This window comes from Chiloscyllium punctatum, chromosome 49 (assembly GCF_047496795.1).
Source record: "Chiloscyllium punctatum isolate Juve2018m chromosome 49, sChiPun1.3, whole genome shotgun sequence".
Taxonomy (NCBI): domain Eukaryota; kingdom Metazoa; phylum Chordata; class Chondrichthyes; order Orectolobiformes; family Hemiscylliidae; genus Chiloscyllium; species Chiloscyllium punctatum.
In genome coordinates, this window is record NC_092787.1 from 47,619,246 (window position 1) to 47,646,609 (window position 27,364).

Here is a 27,364-nt window from a genome sequence, read left to right on the forward strand (position 1 = left end):
ACAAACCAGTTTTCACTGTTATTGTGTGCTCTTAACATTTAATTTATGGTTCTTTCCTAGTTTTTGCTTTACTCGTTATGCTTTAAATGTTCTTAGTTGTTGTGTTTGTTCTCTGAATGGCAAGTTTAGGGAGCCATGGATGACAGGTGAGGTTGTGAGACTAGCTAAGAGGAAAAATAGGTGACTGGAAGAACATAGCAAGCCAGGCAGCATCACGTGGTGAAGAAGTCGATGTTTCGGGTCTAACCCTTCTTCAGGTCCTGAATAGATTAGATTAGATTCCCTACAGTGCGGAAACAGGCCCTTCGGTTCAACCAGTCCACACCGACCCATCCTGAAGAAGGGTTATACCCGAAATGTTGACTTCTCCACCTCCTGATGCTGCCTGACTTGCTGTGTTCTTCCAGCCTCCTGCCTGTCTACTTTGGATTCCAGCATCTGCAGTTTTTTTTTGTCTCTAAGAGGAAAAAAGGAAGCATACATAAGGTCGAGACATCTGCAGACAGACAAAGCTTTGGAAGAATATCAGGAATGTCGGACCAATCTGAAATGAGGAATTAAGAGGGCTAAAAGGGGTCATGAAATCTCTTTAGCAAACAGGTTTAAAGAAAATCCCAAAGCCTTTTGTTCGTATACAAGGAACAAGAGGGTAACTAGAGAAAAAGTTGGCCCACTCAAGGACAATGGAGGAAAGTTATGCGTGGAGTCAGAGAAAATGGGTGAGATTCTTAATGAGTACTTTGTATTGGTAGTATCAAGGAGAGGGACATGCCAGATGGTGAGGTTAGGGATAGATGCTTGATTACTCTGGTTCAAGTTGTCATAAGGAGGGAGGAAGTATTGGGTATTCTAAAAGGCATTAAGGTGGACAAGTCCCCAGGTCCAGATGGAAACTATCCCAGGTTACAAAAGGAAGCAAGAGAGGAAATAGCTGGGGCTTTAACAGATATCTTTGCAGCATCCTCGAACACAGCTGAGGCCCCAGAGGACTGTTTCAGAAGGGTAGCGGGGATAATCCAGGTAATTATAGTCCAGTGAGCCTGATGTCAGTGGTAGGGAAGCTGCTGGAGACGATTCCTGATGAAGGGCTTACGCCCGAAACCTCGATTCTCCTGCTCCTTGGATGCTGCCTGACCTGTGCTTTTCCAGCACTGCAACCTCGACTCTGATCTCCAGCGTCTACAGTCCTCACTTCCTCAGAGTACAAATTGCTGCCCAGTGTGGCAATGCTTTGTGCTTTATGAGGCTGCAGGGAATGAGAATTATGAGGAAGGTATTGGTATAGAAGCTCTCTGGAATTGATGTTTTGGGTGTTGTCAAGTCTATCAGGCAGACACATGTACACATTCTTTCAGAAAATGCCATGTCAAAATGTGAAAGGATCCCATTGTCTAGTGCAGTCCTGAAAGCCACAGCCCTATGAGTATCTTCAACAATGAGATTTTTTACATCTAAGTCACAATACAGGACCCAATTCAAATGGTCTGCACCAGTGTTTATAATCCTCAGCCTACCCAATTCATTAAAACTGACCAACATGTCCTCCTATTCCTCTCCCTCATCTACGTAACTAGCTTCACCATCTATGGCTATTGTCTCAGAACTATTCCTTGTGGTAGGTCATTTCACACACATAGGCACATAACAGTACAGGCCATTTGGCCCTCAATGCTGTGTCGATCTTTTATCCCACTCTAAGAAACCAGGTGAGATCTTCCAAGTAATATTTTTTCTGAGCTCTGAAGTCTTTCCTCCATATTGGTATCCAGATAGAGCTGCTATCTTTAACAATTGCCTGGCCAACCTTTCAAAAATGGCCTTGCCGTCCCAAAACTCTCAAATGCATATCTTCCAGTTGGGAGCATCGGCCAATGTTGAAACCAGATTTTCAGGTGAGGCAGGGAACAGTGTTTCCTTGTGCCAAATGGTATAGGAAGTTCTATCTTACTTCCCTTCACTACAGACACCACAGCCAACATTCAGCACTGCCATTGCAAAGTTAGAACTGATTAGCAGTCCTTGGTTCAGGAGTATATCTCTCTAAAATTGTCTCTATGAACAATAGAACAGAGTTAATTTTAAAGCATGGTAATAAATATACGTTCCAGTGGGGGACTATAAGACATGCCTGGCTTCAAACACACAGATCCTTAAGGTAGTCAATGTTGAAACAGTTAAAGACCCAAGTGTCATTGAGTTCTTCCAGTACCCTAATGGCAGAGTCGATTTTGTTGACCTCAGCTGTGCACCTTAGTCCTTCTAAACTCTTGGTTTGGAGTTTGATACTGGTATTCAAATGTTTCACTATCCACCATTGATGCTCCTCCTCCTTAAGGATTATGATCTTTCCCACGTTGCACAGCAGCATTTCTTGTCCATTGGCTTGGTGAGACTTCTAACCATTATAGTTACATAAACACACAATCCCAATGACTTGTCCTCGTTTGTGTTTGTTCAACTCAGCAAGAGTCCTTCCACAGCACCTTCCAAATTCATAATCCCTGCCATCTGGAAGGATAAGGGCAGCAGATATATGGGAACACCATCACCTACAGTTCCGCGCCAAGTATACTCTCCTGATTTGGGAATGTATCATTGTCCCTCCAGTGTCACTGTGCCAAAATCTTGCAACCCCTTCTAAATGGTGTACCTTTACCACATGGATGGCAGTGGTTAAAGAAGGCAGCTCACTGCTACCGTCTCAAGGGTACAACCCACATCCTCGGAATGAATTTTTTTAAAAAACTGCAAGTTAACTTACCTTTTTCATCATAGACTGAATGTTGAGGAAAGGTAGAATTCAAATCCAAATTTCATCATTGAATGTGTCTGTGGCCATTGCATTGCCTTGGAGCCAGCTTTCTTGCTGATGTTATTTCACAAACATTTAAGAGCACATCTTAAAGTCTACCAAGCTGGTATCTGTGGCTCACAAAAAGCTGAATAATGTACATCTATTTGGTTTTACGTTTAAAGTGCTTTATTGCTTGTCAAGCAGTGAACTAATCTTGTTCAGCGCCATTTAATCTTTTGACAATTGCCAATCAGGAAATGACTGAGTAAGGTTAGTGTGACAGTCATGTGGAATGCTTCAACATTGGGTGAGGTAGTGCAGGAAAATCTGCTATTTCTGCAGTCACAGTTCATTGAATGGTAAGAATTAGCTAGATTGTATCATAGGTCAAGATTAGAGTCACGCTGGAAAAGCACAGCAGGTCAGGCAGCATCCGAGGAGAAGGAAAAGTCAACATATTGGGCAAAAGTTTCCTGATGAAGGGCTTTTGCCTGAAACACCGTTTTCTTTGCTCCTCGGATGCTGCCTGACCTGCTGTGCTTTTCCAGCGCCACTCTAATTTTGACTCTGATTTCCTGCATCTGCAGTACCCACTTCCACCTAAATTGTATCATGGAACATCGCAAGGTCTAAGACTATGTGTGGAGGAATAGACTGAAGCTTGAGGTAGCTGTCACAAAGGCTCAGTGGGGTAAAGCCACCTTCCTCAGCCCTCCCAGCATGGTGCTCTGAAGGACTGGAAGCAATATAAAAGTTCTGAGGGTGAATGCACCAGGAAGTATTTGGCATGAAATGTAAATGTAAAGGTAGTGGTAACCTACAATGGCAAATATTGTGAGGCAGTTCATGTAATTTATTGAAAGGAACCTTTCCTGCACACTATATGCAACATCAAATTTAACACTCCTATTAAATAAGCTTTTCCAACTTTTCGGAACTAAGCATAGCATGGAAAAACCTGAGCATGTCATAAGATTATTGTAACAAGCATGGGTTTCCTTAGGGTGCTCCGGTTTCCTCTCACAATCCAAAGATGTGCAGGTCAGGTGAATTGGCCATGCTATTGTGGGCGGCACGGTGGCACATTGCTGCCTCACAGCGCCAGAGACCCGGGTTCAATTCCCGCCTCAGGCGACTGACTGTGTGGAGTTTGCACGTTCTCCCCGTGTCTGCGTGGGTTTCCTCCGGGTATTCCAGTTTTCTCCCACAGTCACAAAAATGTGCAGGTCAGGTGAATGCGCCATGCTAAATTGCCCGTAGTGTTAGGTAAGGGGTAAATGTAGGGGTATGGGTGGGTTATGCTTCGGCGGGGCGGTGTGGCCTTGTTGGGCCGAAGGGCCTGTTTCCACACTGTAATGTAATCTAAAATCTAATCTAAATTGCCCATTGTGTTAGGTACATTGGTCAGAGGGAAGTGGGTCTGAGTGGGTTACTCTTCGGAGGGTTGGTATGGACTTGTTGGACTGAAGGGCCTGTTTCCACATTGTAGGGAATCTAATCTAATCTAAAGTATTGCAAGATAGCATAATGGAATCGTTGTAGAGAGGAGTGCTTAGGATGGAATGAGGAGAGTTTTTATTCTGTGACATGAGTTTGGTATGACAAGTGGGAAAGAAGGGCGATTTGATTGATAGTCAAGCATTATCCAATTTTTGCATTTCAATTAGTGCAGGACTGAGTAGCCAAGAACTGGCTGACTAATGATTGGAGAGTAGGGCAAGGCATGTCATAAGCCTCCAGGAATTGCTTTTAATTACTGGGTTGGCATTCCCAGTTAACTGGAGTTGCGACATCATGTGGAAGTTGGACACCACATTAGTGAGGACTCTTCTGCTGTGCTGTGTTCAGTCCGGTCGCCCTGTTATAGGAATGATATTATTAAGCTGGAGAGAGTTCAGAATGTTACCAGGATGTTGCCAGAAATGGAGGGTTTGAATTATAAGGAGAGGCTGGATAGGGTGAGTTTTTTTTCACTGGAGCATAGAAGGTGACCATATAGAGGTTTATAAAATCATGAGGGGTATAGATAAGGTGAATGGCAGGTGTCTTTTCCCTAGAATGGGGGATTTCAAGCCAAGGGAACATATTTTTAAGGTGGGAGGAGAAAGACTTTAAAAAGACATAAGGGGCAATCTTTTTACATCGAGAGTGATTTATCAGATTAGATTACTTACAATGTGGAAACAGGCCCTTCGGCCCAACAAGTCCACACTGACCCTCCGAAGAGCAACCCACCCATATCCCTAAATTTACCCCTTCACCTGACACTTAGGGCAATTTAGCATGGCCAATTCACCTGACCTGCACATTGGACTGTGGGAAGAAATTGGAGCACCCAGAGGAAACTCACACAGACACGGGGAGAATGTGCAAACTCCACACAGACAGTTGCCCGAGGGGGGAATTGAACCCGAGTCTCTGGCGCTGTGAGGCAGCAGTGCTAACTACTATTTATCTGTGGAATGAGCACAGTTACGATGTTTAAAAAACATTTGGATGAGTAAATGAATAAGAAATGTTTGAAGGGACCTGGGCTAACAGCAGCCAGGTGGGACTCGTTTAGTTTGGGATTTATGGTTGGCATGGACTGGTTGGATCAAAGGGTCTCCTTCCATTTTCTATGGCAGAATTTGGACCAATGTCCAGTGGTGCCAGGTATCAGCCCTCTTCTTTCAGTTGTGGAATTTTAATGGTGGTAGAACTTTCGTTGAAAAGAGATATTTTAGACGTGTCTTTGAAAAAATATCTTTGGGGAGAGGGTCAGGAGAAGCTAATGTTTGAGGCTGAATTCCCAGAGAGCTGAGCCATGATTTCAGGGATTCCCCTTCATCGTTCATGCTCAGTTGCATATAGGACACTGAGGATAAGCTAAATTTGAACCTGCACATTTTTGGATTGTGGGAGGAAACCAGAGCACCCGGAGGAAACCCACGCAGATACAGGGCGAATGTGCAAACTCCACACAGACAGTTGCCTGAGGCGGGAATCGAACCCACGTCCCTGGTGCTGTGAGGCAGCAGTGCTAGCCACTGTGCTGCCCCGCATTTTCTGTTTACTTAGGACAGAAGTCATGACTATGGCAAGTTCAGCCATTCTGCATGGCTGACGTGTTAACAACCAAAGAAATCGTGCATCAAATTCACCAAACACTGAATCACGCTTGGCACATCACCTATTATCATTTGCATATTGGCTGCAAATTACTTTGGTAAATCCAGTGGCCACACACTACCCAACATGCCTCGGTTTCCAAAGCAACAACATTTTTTTATTTGTTATGCAACTGCCTCTTGCATAGCACAGTGTTGCTTCATTTCTCTGAGAAATTCTCGTGGTGTTCCTATCTGATCTAACATACTTTTAGAGACAACAATTTGAAAGGTCCCAGTGATTTCATTACTGTGAGCCAAAACAACCAGTTGATTTTAGTAAAATAGTGCCTTGTATGAGTGCTCAGTTTTAAGACTCAAGGAGTCATCTTAGTGAAGAATTCTCTTATTTATTCTCTTGTTTGTTTTTATTTTCAGCCCCGTTCACCACACCTTGTCCCTCCTGCCCCAGAAACATCCAAAGTTGCTGAGGCTTGGACATCCTAATCCAATAGAATTTTTCCTCAATCCCATTCTGTACTATGCATATCTCCTTAGAATAGAATCCCTATTCTAAGGGGTGAAGAGGCCCTTCAGCCCAACCAGTTCATACCGACCCTCCGAACAGTAATTCACCCTGACCCATTGCCGTACCCTAAATTTAGCCCGACTTCTGCACTTAAACCATACATCCCTGAAGACTATGGGCAATTTAGCACGGTTAATTCACCTGACCTGCCCATGTTTGGACTGTGGGAAGAAACTGGAGTACCTGGAGGAAACTGACACAGACATGGGGGGAATGTGCAAACTCCACACAGACAGTCGTCTGAGGCTGGAATTGAACCCGGGTCCCTGGCACTATGAGGCAGCAGTGCTAACCACTGAGCCACTATACCATTGTTAACGCTACGTCTGTGCCTTTTAGTGCAGTTAATGCTGTCATCAAACTATCAGTAGTTATGCAATTGTTTCATGTTTTAAAGAGTTACAAGAAGTGCTAGTCCTTTGCTCCAGCTAATTGAACAAAGACCACCATAACAATTGAATCTTTACTTTGTGTGCAGGCTAGTGACGATGGTGAGTCCATCGGGAATTGTCCATTCTCCCAACGCTTGTTCATGATCCTGTGGTTAAAGAAAGTTGCTTTCACCATTAACACGGTGGATATGAAGAGGTGGGTGCTGTTTCAGGTGAACTGAGTGTTGATCCTAGAGACAAAGGTACAAAGAGATATGACAATGGGCACTCTTGGAGCTGAATCCCAGAAAGGCCTGAATGTTTAGTACAGACCTCATGTTCTACCTGCAACATTATTATTTTTCGACCTCCCCTCCAATATGCCCCTTTCAGATTTGATTCTCAGCTGTTTGCCTGGTCATCTCCAAGAGACCCCTGATGATATCTCTGTGCCAATCTTTTATTTCACGTTTTGGTGTTTAATTATTTGAGGAAGGTTGTTCTTTGCCAATTACTGCAAAGAACAAGAAATTGTTTGAGAACCTAATGTTTAATTCAGAGCTGACTGCCTTTAACTTACTAGGAAGGAATGGTCACTGGTGAAGTTTCAGCGTTTAATGTTTTAGCTTGTGTGTAACTGATCACTTGTGTGAATGTTATGTCTCTTAATCCTGTGATGTCTTACACTAAAATTTTCATTTAATTCACAGTCTTTTCAAACTGGGGATTAGATTAGATTAGATTATTTACAGTGTGGAAACAGGCCCTTCAGCCCAAAAAGTCCACACCGACCCGCCGAAGCGCAACCCACCCAGTTCCATTCCCCTACATTTACCCCTTCACCAACACTACGGCAATTTAGCATGGCCAATTCACCTGACCTGTACATTTTTGGACTGTGGGAGGAAACCCACGCAGACACAGGGAGAATGTGCAAACTCCACACAGTCAGTCGCTTGAGGCAGGAATTGAACCCAGGTCTCTGGCGCTGTGAGGCAGCAGTGCTAACCACTGTGCCACCTGGGGATGTTATGGAACCTCTGCTGGGTTGTACAATGCCCTCTGAAATCCAGATTCATTTTATTATTCATTCATGGGATGAGGGCATAGCTGGCTAGGCCAAGATTTATGGCTTTTCCCTATTTGTCCAGAGAGCAATTTAGAGTCAACCACATTGCTGTGGGTCTGGAGTCACATGTAGCCAGACTAGGTAAGGATGGCAGTTTCCTTCCCTAAAGGATGTTACTAAACCAGATGGGTTTTCCCCTGACAGTCGGCAATTGTTTCTTGGTTATCATTAGACTCTTATTTCCAGATTTATTTTTATCGAATACCCCGGTGGGATTTGAACCCATGTTCCTGCCCATTACCTCTTCACCCCTGAACATTATCTGCATTAACAGTCCAGTGATAACACCACTCGGCCATTATCTCCTCATTCATTTCCTTCTGCTTATCATCACTCCATCCCCTGCTTCCCTGCTCCCCCCTCCTCCCAACTCTAGTTATTGGTTATCAAGTGTAAACTCCAAGGTATTTTTAACTGTTTCTTTGTGAGAGGTGGCACAGGTAACTGCGTCTTTGCATTACACCAGAGTCACTTTATTAATAATTAAGTGGAAATTTAAGATAATTTGAGGGATACGTTGGTTGGATGCACAGAATGGTAACAGGCCATTTAGCCTATCCTGTTTAACCCATATCTTTGCAAGAAGTCAATCTGTCCCACTCCTCCTGCTTTTCCCCCATAGCCCTGCAAATATTTTTCTCTTAAAATGTTAATCTAGGAAAAGATAAAATTGCCATTGTCTTACCAAGCCATAGCACAGCTCTCTCATTAAAGAGAGATGTTTGGTAGGGGTTTAACCTGAGGGTCAGCACACCTCAGGTGGGGGGAGAGATTGAGAAGGAAAATCATTCATGGTCAACTCAGCCAATATTTACCCAACTTCCTTTTGAAAATCATGATTGGGTCTGCCCTCGCCACACTCCTAGACAGTGCATTCTCACTCCCTGCTGCAGTATTTTCCTCAAATCCACCAAAGACTGAGCAATATTTAACTAATTTGTATTCAAAGTTCTTTGTGCATCTCTCTGTATCTCCCTCCCTCTTTCTCTATCACCTTCTCTCCATTTAGAGTCATAGAGATCTACAGCATGGAAACAGACCCTTTGGTCCAACCCATCCATGCCGACCAGATATCCCAGCCCAATCTAGTCCCACCTGCCAGCACCTGGCCCATATCCCTCCAAACCCTTCCTATTCAGATACCCATCCAAATGCCACTTAAATTTATGTCTTTTTTCTGTGTCTTGTGATACTCTGTACTGAGTTAGATGTCAAACTCTTGTGGTTTTCTTTATTCATTCACAGGATGAGGGCGTCGCTGGTTAGACCAGCATTTATTGCCCAGCATTTATTGCAGTTAAGAGTCAACCGCATTGATATCCAAGATTAATTTTGTTAACTCAGTGCCTTGTTGCGAAGTTGAAAGTTTACTGTAGCCTCTTATGAGTAAATATTGATTCATTTGATGTGAAAACACATCAATTGCACTAAAACAGCACTTTTATGGATGAACAGGATCGGTGATGCAGTCCTATGTTTGAAAGATTAATTGACTAAGAATGGTTTTTGTCTCTCTGCTGACCATTGAGATTCCCTGGGAAAGAAATTGAGATAGTCAGTTCTTCCTGGCATAAGGCCCATCACAGTTGGTACATATCAAATGCAAGCTGTGAATCTCTGAGCGATTATATTGACGCGATATGCCACGTTATGAGAACTGTTGTGGAGCTAATTCCCTCAGCCCCCAACCACTATCCTTACTGTCACATCTGCTCCCCATTTTTGCTACAGCCATTTCCACCCCCACTAATGCCACTCACCTAAACACCTCCGACAGCATCGGCTATGTCACACTCCCCACTCCTCCCGCCCCCCCCCCCCCCCCCCCCCAATGCGTGGGCGAGTGTCATTTCCATAAATGACATCACCCACGGTCTGTCTACTACCACACCCATTCCAGTGACAGTCTCGTCCCCCACTCCCAGCATCAGCCCTGCATCAGGTCCTAGCTCCCAGCCCTGCCGTGTTTTCACCATCCCCCCCCCCCCCCCAACTTCTCCCTCACTGAGGATGAACAAACTGTCCTCAGTAAAGGCTTCACCTTCACCCCCTTCCGCTCCCGCATCAACAAATTCAACATGCGTTCTGACATCGAACACTTCTTCCACTGCCTCCGCCTCTGGGCTTACTTCTTCCACCAAGACTCTGCCCACCTTCCGAGGACCTCTTCTCCTGCCTCCAACACAACCCCATCCACCTGGACACTCTGTGCCAGTCTGTTACCCGCTCTCGATCTCTTTATTTCCAACTGCCGCCAGGCCATTGACTGCCTCAACCTGTCCACCCCTCTCTCACACTCCAACCCATCACCCTCACAATGTGCAGCCCTCCACCTCCCTTCGCTCCAACCCCACCTCCCCATCAAACCAGCGGACAAGAGGTTGTGCAGAGGTAGTTTGGCCACTGATCTCAACACCACTAAAACCTGGTGCCAACCCAAAGACACCACCTTCTACTGCCCCCTTGGCCATGACCTCACCCCCCCCCCCCTGCATCACCAAACCATCATCTCCCAGACCGCACACAACTTTATCACCTCAGGGGATCTCCCACCCACAGCTTTCAATCTCATTGTTCAGGAACCCAGCACCACCCGATTGTACCTCCTTCCCAAAATCCAGAAGCCTGACCACTCTGGCTGATCCATTGTCTCAGCCTGCTACTGCACCACCAAACTCACCTCCACCTACCTCAATACTGTCCTTATATTCCCCCCCCCACCCCAGTCCAGGAACTCCCCATATACTTCTGGGACACCACCCATGTTCTCCACTTTCTCCAAGACCTTTGTTTCCTCGGCCCCAACACCTCAGCTTCACCATGGACATCCAGTCCCTATACACCTCCATCGCCATGACAAAGGCCTCCAAACCCTCCGATTCTTCATCACCCAATGTCCCCACCAGTATCCTTCCACTGACACTCTCATTCAGTTGGCTGAACTGGTCCTTACCCTCAATAATTTCTCCTTCGTATCCTCCCACTTCCTACAGACCAAAGGGGTAGCCATGGGCACCCACATGGGCCCCAGCTATGCCTGCCTCTTTGTCGGGTATGTGGAACATTCCATCTTCCGCAGCTACACTGGTACCATTCCCCACTTTTTCCTCTGCTACATTGATGACTATATCAACGCCACCTTGTGCTCCCACAATTTCACCCACACCTTCCATCCTGTCCTTAAGTTCACCTGGACCATCTCAGACACCTCCCTCCCCTTCCTGGACCTCTTCATCTCCATCAACGGTGACCGATTCAACACGGCCATCTTCTACAAACCCACAGACTCCCACAGTTACCTGGACTACACCTCCTCCCACCTTGCCTCCTGTAAAAATGCTATCCCTTATTCCCAATTCCTCTGCTTCTGCTGCATCTGCTCCAGTTCCATCACAGAACACACCAGATGGCCTCCTTCTTCAAAGACTGAAATTTCCCCTCCCATGCAGTCGATGATGCCCTCAGTACATCTCCTCCACTTCCTGCACCTCTGCCCTTGAACCCCACCTCTCCAACCACAACAAGGACAGAACTCCTCGGTCCTCACTTTCCACCCCACCAAACCTCATTTACATTGCATTATCCTCCTCCATTTCCGCCACCCACAAACAGACCCCACCACTAGAGATATATTTCCCTCCCCACCCCTATCCGCTTTCCATAAAGACTGTTCTACACCTCCATCCAAGGCCCTAAAGGAGCCTTCCACATCCATCACAGTTTTACCTGCACTTCAACACATCATTTATTGTATCCGTTGCTCCTGATGCAGTCTCCCCTACATTGGGGAGACAGAACGCCTACTCGGAGAGTGCTTCAGATAACATCTCCGGGTCACCCACACCAACCAACCCCATCGCCCCATGGCTGAACACTTCAACTCCCCCTCCCACTCTGCTGAGGACATGCAGGTCCTGGACCTCCTCCATCGCCGCTCCCTCACCACCCGATGCCTGGAGGAAGAATGTCATCTTCTGCCTCGGGACCCTCCAACCCTGTGGCATCACCAGTTTCCTCATTTCCCCCCCCCTCACCTTATCCCAGTTCCAACCTTCCAACTCTGCATAGCCCTACCTGTCCAACATCCTTCCCACCTATCCGCTCCCCCCGACCTACCACTGTTACCCCTCACCTTCATCTACCTATCATACTCTCAGCTCCCTCCACCACCCCCCCCCCCCCCAGCCCCACCCCCTCCCACTTATCTCTCAGTCCCCTTAGCTCACAGCCTCATTCCTGGTGAAGAGCTTTTGCCTGAAACATCAATTCTCCTGCTCCTCAGATGCTGCCTGACCCGCTGTGTTTTTCCAGCACCACTCTCTTGACTCTGATCTCCAGCATCTGCAGTCCTCATTTTCTCCTTACTGCCACATCACTCTATACTTTCTGCTTGTTCTCTGCTGACAAGCCCCAGGCTTCATTTAGGCCTCCGAGGTGTTTTGAAGCACAATCATTGCTCCTGTATTCTCCCTTGCAGGAACCCAGACATGCTCAAGGATATTGCACCAGGGAGTCAGCTGCCTGTCCTCATTTACAACGGTGATCTTAAGACAGATAACAACAAAATAGAAGAATTTCTGGAGGAGGTTCTCGCCCCTCCCAAGTAAGTTGTGACACACTGCAATGTGATCTTCAGCACGTTTGCCTTTTCGTTAAATGTGCCATGGTGCAATGTTCTCCTGCACAATGGAGACAGGAAGAAGGTATTGGAGGTTTGCTGTGCTTCCTGGGTGCATGAGCAAATCTTGCTATCGTAAACAATGAAGACATGAATAACTGAAAGTGGCTGAGAAGCCAGGTACAAGAGCATGAGAATTACAGGAGGCTCTCCGATATAGAAGGGTAGATCAACTCAGCAACCAAAAACGTTAGAATCCTACAGCAGAGCAGGAATCAGTTGGCCGATCTTTGCTGTTTAAGCTTTTTGAAACAGCTATCCACTTCCTCCCACTCCTAGCGCTGCAGGCGATTCCTGCTTAATTGTGTGTCCAATTCCATATCAAATCCTGTTTATTGAACAGCAATGTTCCATGCAACTACACAGAGCTACAAATACTTGTCTCTCCTCAAGCCGGACCTGCTGAGTTTTCCCAGCAATTAATGTATCACAGGCAAATTTCCAGCATCCACAGTTCTTAGGTTTTTTTTGCACAAAGAAATATATCTGACCTGACTTTTTTTACCAATGGCTTTAAACCTGTGTTTCTTATTTGAACAATTGATGTGGAGGTGCCGGTGTTGGACTGGGGTGTACAAAGTTAAACATCACACAACACCTGGTTATAGTCCAACAGGTTTATTTGGAAGCACTAGCTTTTAGAGCACTGCTCCTGTTGACATGTTGGACTATAACATGGTGTTGTGTGATTTTTAACTTTGAACAATTGAGACCATCATTCTCACTATCTATAGCATCAAACCTCTGCTGAACTCTTAACTTAATTCCTTAATTTTTCCATTTAAATTAAGAAGGACTTTCGTGTTAGCTAATACCTTATTTCTTTACTTCTCAACTAATTCCATGAAGGTCTGTAATGCTTAACTTTTAAATTCCTCTTACTATTTTGCAACCAAGTTTTTTAAATTGGAGTCATGTGTGGCAACACTACACTTTTCACTGTACTCCTATATATCTGTCCTTGAGTACACATGACAATAAATCTATATCATTTCTGAAGTCCATTTCCCCTTAACTCCTTTGTTTGTGAAGAGCATTATTTCTCCTGAAGAATCTATTATTATTTTCAAAAGGCTCCATTGTGTCTTCGCTTGTGGTTGAGTAAGTTGCAGACCCTGAGGCATAACTGCTACAGTTGTAGACAGGAACTGTAAGTGCTTTCATTGCTGAATGGTGCCTCATAGTTTCGGGAGCTCTTCTTTCTTTGACACAACGGGAGCACTTGTTTAAAATGAGGTGCTGATATCAATGAAACATTGTTCAAAGTGTTGCAGGTGACCTGTAACTTCCTGCCAACAAAAACAGACCACAGCCGTCTTTTGTAAAAATGTCATTCCCGAGTTATGCAGCTGTTAACCTTACCTGTGCTGAAAAGGTTTTCTGTTCTTTAAGAGATCAGATACAGTAAAACAACATTTACATTGGCTGAACTATTCAGATACTCAAGAGTCCCGCTTAGAAATGCTTACCTTTATTTCCAAATCACTCCATGCTGTCTCCTCTCCAAGTCTCCACAGCCTCTTCCAGCCTGCAATTTGTTGAGATCTCATCCCAGATCCTATCCTCCAACTTGGCACCGTCTTCTTGAGCTGTCCCACCTGTCCATCTTCCTTCCCACCTATCCACTCCACCCTCCCCACCGACCTATCACTATCACCACCCCCCCACCTGCATCTATCTATTGCCTTGCCAGCTACCAACCCCCTTCCCCACCCCCACCCCCATCCTCCTCTTTATCTCTCAGCCATCTTTCCACCCACCCAACCCTCCCTCCACCCCGTGCCCGAAACGTCAACTCTCCTGCTCCTTGATGCTGCCTGAACTGCTGTGCTTTTCCAGCTCTGATCTCCAGCATCTGCAGTCCTCAGATTGTCCTGAGATGGTTGCCACATTACTAAAAGGATGGGGGTGCTTTGGAGAGGGCGCAGAGGAGGTTCACCGGCATGTTGCCTGGTATGGAGGATGCTAGCTATGAGGAGAGGTCAAGTAGATTAGGATTATTTTCATTAGAAAGGCAGAGGTTGAGGGCGGACCTGATCGAGGTCTATATTTGTCATTGGAAAGAAGGCGGCTAAGAGGGGATTTGATAGGGACATACAAGATGATCAGAGGATTGGATAGGGTAGACAGTGAAAGTCTTTTTCCTAGGATGATGATGTCAGCTTGTACGAGGGGGAATAACTACAAATTGAGGGGTGATAGATTTAAGACAGATGTCAGAGGCAGGTTCTTTACTCAGAGAGTGATAAGAGCGTGGAATGCCCTACCTGCCAATGTAGTTAACTCAGCCACATTAGGGAGTTTTAAATAATCCTTGGATAAGCACATGGATGATGATGGGATAGTGTAGGGGGATGAGCTGAGAATAGTTCACAGGTCGGCGCAACATTGAGGGCTGAAGGGCCTGTTCTGTGCTGTATTGTTCTATGTTCTATCTCCTGGCATCTCTTTGCCAATTCCAGTCTCTGACTTCCATGACAACAAAACCAGAAATTACTGGAAAAGCTCAGCAGGTCTGGCAGCATCTGTGGAGTGAAATTAGAGTTAATGTTCCGGATCGAGTGACCCTTCCTCAGTACTGATTTTCATCATTCCATTGTTGTCTCTCCAATGATTGCTCCTGTGAAACATTTTAGGGTGTTTTACAATGTGAAAGGCTCTATGTAGATGAACTTGCTGACAAAGAGTCAAGGAATAAGAAGTGATTTTGAAGACCTGAATGCAATATTCTTCTTGAGGATTTAAAGTCAATAACTTCAATGTTGCACAAAATATTCCACAAACTCTAGTTGAATACGTTCTGAGGCCATGCAGACAAAGGGTCAAAGGTCCCTTATTCTGTGAAAAAAATTGGCTTATCAACTTTTTACATGTGGAAAATATAAACTTATACTGTTATAAAATGCAAATGAGCATCCTGGGAGAGTCACTGTTTGTTGTTAGTCTCTAATTGCCACTGTGATGTGCTGTTAGGAAGGGAGTTTTAGAATTTCAACCCAGCGATAGTGCGATAGCGTCCACATGGGATCGTGGGTGGCTTGGAACGGAGATCACAGATAATGGTTTTCCTATACATTTGCTGCCCTTTTCCTTATTAGTGGTAAGTATCATGGGTTTGCAAGGTGGTGTTGGAGGAGGTTTATCGAGTTATTGGAGTAGATCTTGTAAATGGTACACTCTCCTGCCACTATCTGTCAGTGGGGGTGGGAGTGAATGTTTAAGATGGTGAATGGAGCATCATGCAGCTGCTTTTTCATGATGGAGTTGAAGTTGAGTGTCATTGGAGATGCACCCATTCAGGCAAGTGGGGAGTATTCCATCATACTCCTGACTTGGAGATGGTGGGTAGTCTTTAGCAGGGTGAGTTACTCACTGCAGGATTCCTTGGCTCTGACCTGCTCTGAAAGCAAACTAAGACCTCAAAGGACTTCAAGTAAGAGCAAAATTAGAAAAGGAGGTGGGCAAGTTTAACAATTGATTTTTTAAAAATTTAATTTGGAAGATATATTTCCTCTGAGTCAACTGTTATTCAAGGTGGATTAAAGTGGCAAGACTTCATCCTTAGTTAGTCACTCAGAGTAGACTCCTGTTCAGAGAGCTGTAGAGGACTTTTGTGGTACATGGTTTATTGGAAGAATTAGTATCAGACTTCAACTTGTACATGAGGATTTCAGGAAATTTACTGAGTCAGTTTAGGATTCAAGCAGGTGACATGTTCTTCATTCTATTTTCAGTCGAATGGAGAGGCAGAAAGACCAATCAAGTGACGCCTCAGAGTCCAGATTGGGAATTAGCTCAATTTAGTTAAAGAGCAACAGCATTGAATAATGGGGACTCACCCATCGAATGGTTAATGGGGAAGAGGTTTAAAATGGATGAACTATGTTTCAACTATGACCTCAGGCCATACCTAACCTCTCACAACCTTACCTTCATTGGTCAGAATATAGACTATAGGAGTTGGGACATCATGTTGCAGCTGTACAGGACATTGGTAAGGCCACATTTAGTGTGCACAATTCTGGTCACCCTTCTGGAGGAAGGATGTTGTTAAATCGAGATGACGCAGAAAAGGTTTACAATCTGTTGGGACTGGAAGATTTGAGCTCTAAAGAGAGGCTGGATAGGCTGGGGCTGTTGTCCTGGAGCATCGGAGGCTGAGGGGGTGACCTTATAGAGGTTTATAACATCATGAGGGACATGGATAGGGTTAATAGCCAATGTCTTTTCCCTGGGGTGGGTGAGTCCAAAACTAGAGGGCATAGGGTTAAAGTGAGAGGGGAAAGATTTAAAAAGGACCTAAGGGGTTACTTTTTTATGCAGATGGTGGTGCATATATGGAATGAGCTGCTAGAGGAAGTGGTGAAGGCTGGTACAATTACAACATTTAAAAGGCATCTGGAAAGGTACATGAATAGGGAGGGTTTAGAGGGATATAGGCCAAGTGCTGGCAAATGGGACTAGATCAGATTGGGATGTCTGGTCGGTGTGGATGAGTTGGACCGAAGGTCTGTTTCTGGGCTGTATGACTATGACCAGGAGAAGATAAGTTAAATAGGTAAAAGCCATAGGAAAACATAACATCGACAGTGCAGGGTAAAAGCTGTAAACCTTAGAGCTAGGATATAATGTCTGGTTAAGGAAGTCAGAAACCATGATCACCAGAAAACCAGATGTACTGAGATCTTACATTGTCAGAACACCTGAAGGGGCACTCAGTAGGAACAGGAGAGAATAGAGTAGGTACTGAGTGTGATCATCACAGGACGTGGGACATCCACACCAATATTACATCAGACAGTGTACGGAGTGGCACAGCTATTCCAGACATGGTACAACAACATCACCCTAGTGACGAACTCACATGAGTCAGAACTGGGTCTCCAGTCAGAGTTCCACATTGCCCCAGCCTGTGAGATCGAGCATGGAGATGGTTGGGGGAAGATGGTGATAGTAGGGTTTAAAAACCAAACTGATGTTAATGACTGCAAAGAATATCTAAGTAAATAAAAAAGCAAACTACTGGAATCATGTCGACCAGGTAGAGAAAAACATGAGTGGAAATGTGATGTGATGAGAATCAGGTAATCATAATGATGTAACTGACCATGTGTCTCTGGGTTCAGTAAGAGAGAAGACAACTATGTAGAATGAGCATGTGAGGAAGAAACACTGCATTAGAGAGCTCGATTTGAAAATCTACTATGTACGGTTGTCAATAAAAGAATGTTACAGTATATACGGAGTTGAAAAGCCTTATTTAGACATAAGGAGCAAGCAGCCATGGGGGCATGTATGTGGAAACACTCAGGGATACTCCAAACTGGTATCTCATTTATGGGGAGCAAGCAGTCTTGGCTTAAAGTACATGACAAAACATTGAGTCTTACTTGTTCACTCCAGCAGATAGTTAAGAGTCACATATAAACCAGACTGGGTAATGACAGCAGGATTAGACTGCCCCAGGTTATAACACCATCTACTGTTCATTCTAAGCTTTTATGATGTTCAGGACACACACACACTCCAATTCAGTTCGGTAACAGAGTGTCTTACTGAAAGGATGAACCAATGCATATGAATAACATTTAATAAAGGTACACTAGCTCCCTCAAGTCAATTTGTATCATTCAGCAACACTGCAGCAATTTATTTTAAACGTTTGTCTTCATTGTCCATAAAGAGCTGAGTTCGTTTCTTTCCCCTAGATATCCTAGACTGAGTGCCAGATACAAAGAATCCATGACTGCAGGCTACAGTGTCTTCCAGAAATTCTCAGCTTACGTTAAGAATCCACTTCCTGAAAAGAATCAAGGTAAGTTCATCAGCTACGTACTTCACACACTAATTTACAATGGCGCTAAACCAATTATAGCCCACTTCTTTGAACTTGCATTGTACGGCTTGTATCTGGAGAAGGTAAAAGGCATCATTGATGGAAGAAATCCACACTATTGCCTTTGTCTGGATAAAGGCTTAAGCCATTTCAAATGTTCAGCAGCTAGCCAGTGGGACTGGGGACACGTTCTTGCCTTGTGCTCATAGCTCTCTCTGTTCAGCTTGCGAGACAGCGTTTCTGAAAGCGTTAGTGGAGCTGGATCAATATCTGAACACCCCACTGCCACATGAAGATGGGAGTTACCCGTCAAAGAGGTTATTCCTGGATGGAAATGAGCTGACATTGGCTGACTGCAATCTCCTACCCAAACTCCACGTGGTTCAGGTGAGTCAGGTTTTAACATCTTATCCTTATCACTGGATTAACAAAAGTGAAGTTTATTGCTCAATCTCTTCCACAACTGACAAGGATCTAAAGGATGTAGGGGATAGACAGGCACCACAATCACATCAGCCATGACCTTAACAAAGGGAATAGCAGGCTCAAGGGGATGAGAGGCCTACTTTTGCATGTATATAGACATGTGTCGATCGGAAGGCAAGGCTCACTCTGTAACTCATTCTGAATGAATTTGACTTCAGCAGCCAGTGAGTAAAAGGCAAGCAAATCGAAAGTGCTCAGGTGCAATGTGTTGGAGCTTGCTTCACCTTTGCTTATTTTCAGAGTGGATTTTAGTTTGCTAGTCTGCTTTGTTTTCACACGGACTGGTTGAAGCAGGATTTATTCAGAAGGAGCAGTCGTTCAAGCTCCTGTGACACTGACCTGCCACTGTGACATTTCTTCTGAGTTTTAGCAGGAGGGAAGGGGAGGGGAAAGAAACAGTGATTGCATCAAACCGGTTGCAAGTCAAACATTGACTGCCTTATTAGATTCCTCTCCATGGTCACCTTTGGAGGGGAGGGTCATGTAGTAGCAATGTCACTAGTCCAGGCTTCACCATAGCAGCCATTAGAATCTGGAATTGGAAGTTAGTCTCAGTAATGTAACCATATTACTGTTATCACCTGTTGTAAAAACCTATTTGGTTCACTTTGTAGCCTTTATGGAAGGAAACCTGATATCCTTACCTAGCCCGCATGTGACGTCAGGCTCTTAGCTTTGGGCTTGACTATTAATGGGAGAGGGACTTCGGATTTGTTATAGGTACTGGTTTTCCTGGTTGGGTCCAAATTTTGTTGGTCTGAACGTAGTCCAGAGTCCGTGCGGGGTCAGTCGGTTCCGTAGGCAGATGCTGAAGAAGGAGATGTGGCTGTGGTAGTGAGTCTGTTTGAGAATGTGGCTGAAGAGCTTCTGGGCAGAGGAGATGACCTGGGGTGTGCAGTGAGAGAGGGACTTCGGATTTGTTGTAGGTCCTGGTTGTCCTGGTTGGGTCCAAATTTTATTGGCCTGAACGTTGTCTGGAGTCCGTGCGGGGTCAGTCGGTTCCGTAGGCAGATGCTGAGGAAGGAGATGTGGCTGTGGTATGTAGGCAGGTGCTGAGGAAGGAGATGTGGCTGTGGTATGTAGGCAGGTGCTGAGGAAATGTCCTCTGAAATGGCCACTCCATTCAAAGCCAATTAAGGATGACCAACATTCCGAAATAATGTCTCCTGCACGTGATTCTTGATCACTTGCTATGAAAGAGTACTCAGTGGTTTCCTTTAAGGTCTTTTTGATTAGTGTACCTGCTTCTAGGTTGGACACAAAGGCTAAAGAGCCCAGTGTCCTTTTATAATTGAAAGGGAGGTGGGCAAATCTATCGCATATGAAGGTCACCCAGTGTATGCTATCACTGTATTCAGAGTTAGCATCTGTTGTCTTGATTAATAGTTGAAAGAGTTAATGTTGGCGACTCCATTAAAACTCCATCTGATCAGATGATGTCATGCTGTCTTGAATGGATCTAAGGCAGAACATCTTAGGGTCATGTGGCATGAAGATCTATATCCACAGAACTCATCGTAGTCTTCGTAACAATGATGAACAAACATGAACTTAATTGTTATTATTTAGTAAACTTATTAAGACAAGGGCATCTGCTTGTTAAGGCAATCATCAATAGTGGTTGATCCTCTACCACTGTAAACTAAATTCACCTTTATACTGAGTCAAGGGAAAGAGGATTAATGCCTTGTGCTTCTGGTCAAAGTTCCACAGCACTCCATCCCAGCCTTGTTGGACATAGGGTGTGGCTCTAACTCTTAAACTCTTCTGGTTCAGAGGTATCAATGGGGCCACTGAGTCTGGGGTCATTCCAGAGAGACTCTTGCCACTTCTGCACTGTGTGGAATCTTAAGTTATATGTTGACCAAATTAACTGCACTCCAGTTTTGCTAATGTTAAACATCGCACAATGTCAGGTTATAATCCAACAGGTTTATTTGGAATCACTAGTTTTGAAGCTAGTGATTCCAAAACAACCTATTGGACTATAACCTGGTGTTGTGTGATTTTTAACTATGCCCACAGCATGACCAGTTTTGCAAGAGCTCCTGGATGCCACACTTGGTCAAAGCTGCCTTGTTGTCAAGGGCATTCATTCTCACCTAGCCTTACCTCTGGAGTTTAAACTCTTTTATGCATGTTTGAACTATGGCTGTAATGAGGTCATGAACAGGCTGGTGGAACTCCAACTGGACATCAATGAGCGAGTTGTTGCTGATCAAGTTCTGCATAGCACCACTGATGATTCCTTCCATCACTATACTAATGATCAGAAGTAGGTAGAAAAGATCAGAATTTATTGGGTCAGAGTTGTCCTGCTCTTTGTTGAGTGAACATATCTGGGCAATAATCCACATTGTAGAGTAATGTTGTAGCTGTACTGGAACATCTTAGATAGGGGTGCAGTAAATCCTGAAGCATAAATTTTCAGACTTTGGCTGGAATGTTATCAGGCTCATAGCCTTTCTAGTATGCAGTACCTCAGCTTTTTCTTGGTGTCTTGTGGCTTAAATTGATTTGGTTGGAGATTGGCATCTGTGAGTCTGGGGAACCTCTAGCAGCTTCACCAGGTTGACCCCTCATTTTAAGTACGCCAGATGGTGTCTCCTGGCAAGCATTCCTGAACTCTTGTTTGAACCAGGATTGATTTCCTGGCTTGCTGGTGATAGTAGAGTCGTGTATATACTGGACCATGAGGTTACAGATTATAATTCTGATACTGATGGCCCACACACAGTCTTGTGGATACCCTGTTTTGAGTTGCTAGCTCCATTTGAAGTCCATCTCATTTAACAAGGTGGAGTGTATCCTTAATGTGAAAATGGGATTTCATCTCCACAATGTAGTGCGAACCCTCCTATAGATACTGTGACCAATTAAGCTACTTTGCAAATTAACCTGAATCCCCCTTAATCCCAAAGATAAACAAATTCGCAGACAGGACAAAGACATACCCACCTCTGCAGTATTTAAAAATAGGTTGACTTTTCATGGTTTGTTTGAATTTCTATAGGTATATTAGATTACTTACAGTGTGGAAACAGGCCCTTTGGCCCAACAAGTCCACACTGACCCTCTGAAGAGCAACCCACCCAGACCCAATTCCCTACATTTACACTTCCACCTAACATTACAGGTAATTTAACATGGCCAATTCACCTCACCTGCACGTTTTTGGACTGTGGAAGGAAACCAGAGCACCCGGAAGAAACTCCACGCAGACAGTTGCCTGAGGCAGGAATTGAACCCGGGTCTCTGGCGCTGTGAGGCAACAGTGCTAAACACTGTGCCACCGTGGCCCCCACATGTGAGCTGACTGCTGACAATCATAGAATACTGAAAATCTTCAGATTAGATTTCAGGTTAACCTGAGAAATAGGACTTCTGATTATATGAAGCATTATCTGGTTATGATACTACTGAGAGAGAGAGCTGCTTACAGCTCAATGTTTTGACTCTTACCGACTGAGAGAGTTCTGCATGCCTGCAAACCTTTCTAGCAACTCTCCATAACTTTTATGTATGTACTGAAAAAAACACCTTGGTCCCAAAGCTGCGGTCACCTGATTGCTAGATCCATTAGGGTTTTGCAGATCTGTTTGCTCATAATTAAAGCAATAAAACTCCTGTCTTATCTGTCTCTGGAAACTTTTCTGAACGCTGCTTTCTATGGACACTGTTTTGAAAACAAGTAGAAATCTAAATGGAGAAAAGCCGTAGAAAAATGCAACAGAAATGGACTTCGGGATATTCATACACGAAGTACAGAAAGCTAGCGTGCAGGTACAGCAGGTAATCAGGAAGGGTAATGGAATGTTGGCCCTTATTTCAAACAGATCAGAGTATAAGAGTAAGGAAGTCTTATTGCAGCTGTACAAGATGCTAGTGAGACCACATCTGGAGTACAGTGAGCAATTTTGGTTCCTTTATTTAAGTTTTCCTTTGGAGATAGTTCAGAGAAGATTTTCTAGGATGATCCCTAGTATGGAGGGTTTGCCTAATGAGCAAAGGATAAATAGGTTGGGACTCTACTCACTGGAGTTAGAAGAATGTGAGGTGATCCGACTGAAACAAAAAGGATTTTTAAGGGGCTTGACAGGCTAAATGACGAGAGGATGTTTCTCCTCATGGAAGAGTCTGAGACCAGAGGGCATAGTCTCAGAATAAAGGGCTGCCAATTTAAGACTGAGATGAGGAGGATTTTATTTTCTTAAAGGGCTAGGAATGTCTGGAATGCCTTGCCACAGAGAACTGTGGGATCAGATCCTTGTGTATATTTAAGACTGAGATAGATTCTTGATCAGTCGGAGAATTGAGGATTGCAGGGAAAGGTCAGGAAAGTAGATATGAGGAATGTTAGATCAGCTATGATCCTACTGAATGGCAGAGCAGGCACAAGAGGCCTAATGGCCTACTCCTGTTCCTATTTCCTATGGAAAACAGCAAAAACACCATAGTGTTCTTTAACATTTTGACTTCCTGGTTCCAAACAATTACATGATAAATCCTTAGCAACCCAATCATGTCCACACATGTATTTCAAATCACACAATTCGTAAATATATGTAGTCCCAACAGTATCCACACGGCTTGATTTTCAGGGGAGAAAAATTCAAGTTGAAATAGGACTGTTTCTTTGCTGAGAGTCAGTCGATGAAGGTTGGAGAGACACGTGAGAAATGAACACCAGCATGCACCTGTGAAGCCCAATATTTCTGGGCTGCAGACTTACTAATTTTATAATTTCTTCATCCCTCTGAACACACAATTGAAGAAGTGTGAGGAAATAACTATCCAATATAGAATGGGAGGTTGGACATCCTGACTATAGCTAGATGCCATCGCTGACTTTAATGCTCGTATGGTGTATTATGGCTTGGATGTCACTTTTAATCATCTGATTTCTTAACAGGTTGTGTGCAAGCATTATCGGAATTTTACAGTCCCGAAGGAGCTTTCAGGCCTGTGCAGATACCTGAACAATGCGGAGAAATGTGAGGAATTCATGAATACCTGCCCTAATGAAGAGGAGATCAAGTTAGCATATCGAAATGTTGCTAAATATTCAGATAGATATGGAGCAAAATCGGTAACAGGGAGATGATGTCTTCCAGTTGGAGATTTAAACTATCAACCTTTGACCGAATGCAACATCTCCAACTTCTACTGCTGGATTTTGTGTTTATTTGAACTTTCCATTCTTAATAGGGCATTGAGATTCATTGCAAAACTACATTCATGAAACCTGCTACAGTGACCCAGTTCCTCTAGGTCTCTTATAATTGACATCTCAGAAATGATGGGTTTATACAACAGGGTTAATGTTTGTATGTTATAATACAATTCCCTCAAAGTCTCAACTTTGCCTAATAATGATTTTACACAATTTATAGCAAGTCATTCTTTCGACCAATAGTGCACTTTTAAGGTGAGGATTCCATTCATCTGACATTAACTCTGCATAAAGACCTCCCCACAAAACACTATTGAATTCTCTGTCCTTGAACTATTGCCAATGCATCTGAAAAAAAATTTTTAAATTGAAGCTACAAAAAAATGAATGGTTGGTAAATTTTGAAAAAACATCTACAGTTAGTGAGAAAATTAGCAGTGGCGTTGATGGAGAGCTTGTGTTTTGTGCAAGTCTAGTCTCCAAAAGAGTTGTTTTGTAATATGGCCACTAAGTTTTTGTGGAATTAACAATGTACATTTTCTCAAGGAAAACCATGGTTTTTGTTCCAGAAGTCCACATGTCGACTTTGCAGTTTAGTGGGAGTCAAGACAAAATTGAAGCATATTGGACAAACTAAGTCACAAGAGAAAGTAAAGTGATTAGAGATTATTGGCGTAACCTCACGTTAAGGGAATTTTTAGCTCTTTTTGATGAATTCTCAATTCCCTCCCCACAGTGGTTTGAGAAGGCAGCCCATCACCACAGTCTCAAGGGCAAATAATGATGGGCAATAAATGCTGGTGCAGCCAATGACCCTCACATTCATAGATGAATACATTTTTAAAAAGAAATCACATCGTTGGTTGAAATAATACAGGAAAAAGGTGGCATGGTGACTCAGTGGTTAGCACTGCTGCCTCACAGTACCAGGAACCCAGGTTCGATTCCAACCTCGGGTGACTGTCTATGTGGAGTTTGCACATTCTCCCCGTGTCTGCATGGGTTTCCTTCGGGTGCTTCAGTTTCCTCCCACTGTCCAAAGATGTGCAGGTCAGGTGGATTGGCCATTCTAAATTGCCTCTAGTGTTCAGGGATGTGTAGGTTAGGTGCATTAGTCAGGGGTAAATGTGAGATAGTGGGGTAGGGGAGTCGGTCTGGGTGGGTTGCTCTTCAGAGGGTCGGTGTGGACTTGTTGGGCCGAAGGGCCTGTTTCCACACTGTAGGGATTCTATGACAAAGTGACTAAGAACGTTGTTGTATTTAACAAAGGTCCAGCAACATCACTCCATCCTTACGATGTCCAGCTAGATAAAACTACTGATCTCGGAGATAGAATTTGATTTATTAGGGAGTAAATCAGTAATTGAATGTGTGTATTGAATTGCCAAGCTCACATCAGACTTCAGGCATTTTTGTGAGGGTGTCTGTTAAGGTACAATCTTAATTATCAGTCAGAACATTATATAGTATGGTTGCAATTAATCACTTGTATAATGAAATTAACTTTCTGATGAGTTTTTTTGTTACAGACAATGACTTAGATGCTACTTAATTCTCGTTCCTATTGCGTTCCATTAATTCAGGGAGAGCTGTATTAATTATCATTGATTCAAGCTGATGAAGCATGCTATCAGTTTCCCATTCTGACAACAGAAAAACTTCAACCTTGATGATACAAGTCCCCAAATTATTCTGTTGATGCCAAGGTTGCAATGAGGAGTTCATCTAGCTATAGATGCACGATTACATTGATATAGCACCTTTCACATTCTCAGGAAGTGCCAGACAACTTCAAAAGGAATATTTTGAGGCTTTTGCTATCATTTTCTAAGGGCTGTCTTGTAATGCAGTGAAGAACACAAGTTGTGAACTAGATATTTTCCTAATTGATCTGTGTACCTACCTCTGGAGTAGGTGAAGACTTGAAGTCAGGCCTCCTGGTTCAGATGTATGGGCACTATCACGGCACAGCAAGGGTCCCTATTCTATTCTCTATTGTAACACCTGAGCTGTCCATCCAAAGTTGTGGTTGGGAGTTGATTTGGGCAGGCAGTGGTTCTGAAAACTTTGGGTTTCCTATTAACTGTCAAGGATAATAGTAGTCACAATATATTTAATTAGTTGCTTAGCAGTACAGAGCTTGAATATTGCTGAATAGTACTATGTTGTTGAGGGTCTTTGTCTTCGACTCATCGGAACAAACACAAGAATGCTATGTTTCAAACAATCGCAACACCTTATACTACAGGAGATAAGGGTAGGGAAAAGAGAGGGCACTGATTGATTGGCAAGTTAACTCTGATTAGTGGAAGTGTTGCTACCGAAGAAGCAACAGAGAGCTTGAGGCTTCCATATAATCAATAAAGGACAGGCCAGAAAGGGGTCCCTGAGTATGACTGTATATTGATTGCTTCCCACAAGTGAACCAATTTACAAGCTTGACAGATAACCAGTCCGTCCCATTTTCACCTGGAGTACAAGTTGCTGCAACTTTTTGACATTTGGCATTCTTGAATGTGTCCTGACGATACAAGACCAACAATATGTGGGAATCTGTGAAACCGTTCTGCTGGTGCTTCTCTCGATATTGTGGTGGCTTGCCATCCCTTCTAATATTTAAGGTGAGCACTTTGGTGCTACAGATGGTTTGGGTTTTATGAATATGAGTTCAGTTGTGTGTCGCCTTCTCTTCATATGATCTCAGTGGAATGACCTGCCTCCAACTGCTCTACACAAAGATCTGTCTCATGGATTTGTCCAAATTTTGTGCCTTGGAGATTAACCTTCAAATACTCAAGGATTGATAATTGTGTTTAAAAACTGACTATATGAAATACTTACAGATCTAGATACTGAAATTCACACTCTGGTCTTGCTGCTGTATCTTTACATTGTTTATATTAATAATTAGTGCAGAGTGTAAATTAACAAACTACAGTATTGATCTGAGTTTGACATATACATTCGGAAGACAGTCTGCCTTTCGACGTCCGATTCCCAAGTCGTTGGTAGTGTTTCACTAAAGACATCAAACTAAAAGTTTAGCATATTTAGTGTTTCATATGCCTACTCTTTAAATCTTGTATGCTGCTGGTGGTTTTACCAAGAATAAGCTATCTTTATCATTTCTGATATATGATTTCTGTTGTGCAATTGAAAATAAGGCAACATTATGTATTTTCAATTAATAAAGTTGAGTATTTTCGGCAAGTGCTTTTC

The 27,364-nt window shown here is 43.8% G+C and overlaps 1 protein-coding gene across 2 annotated transcripts in view; it reads left to right on the top strand.

The window, feature by feature from the left end:
- LOC140469682 (chloride intracellular channel protein 4-like) overlaps positions 1 to 27,355 on the top strand; it is a 29,413-nt gene extending 2,058 nt beyond the window's left edge. The window contains exons 2-6 of one of the 2 annotated variants that reach the window (XM_072566427.1): positions 6,951 to 7,060; positions 12,450 to 12,575; positions 18,359 to 18,465; positions 18,710 to 18,873; positions 23,885 to 27,355. In XM_072566427.1, coding sequence (XP_072422528.1) covers positions 6,951 to 7,060; positions 12,450 to 12,575; positions 18,359 to 18,465; positions 18,710 to 18,873; positions 23,885 to 24,076 — 699 coding nt within the window. In that variant the 3' untranslated portion in view covers positions 24,077 to 27,355. The remainder of the gene's footprint in view (positions 1 to 6,950; positions 7,061 to 12,449; positions 12,576 to 18,358; positions 18,466 to 18,709; positions 18,874 to 23,884) is intronic. The other variant, XM_072566428.1, reaches the window with a different exon arrangement.
- The last annotated feature ends 9 nt before the right edge of the window (positions 27,356 to 27,364 follow it).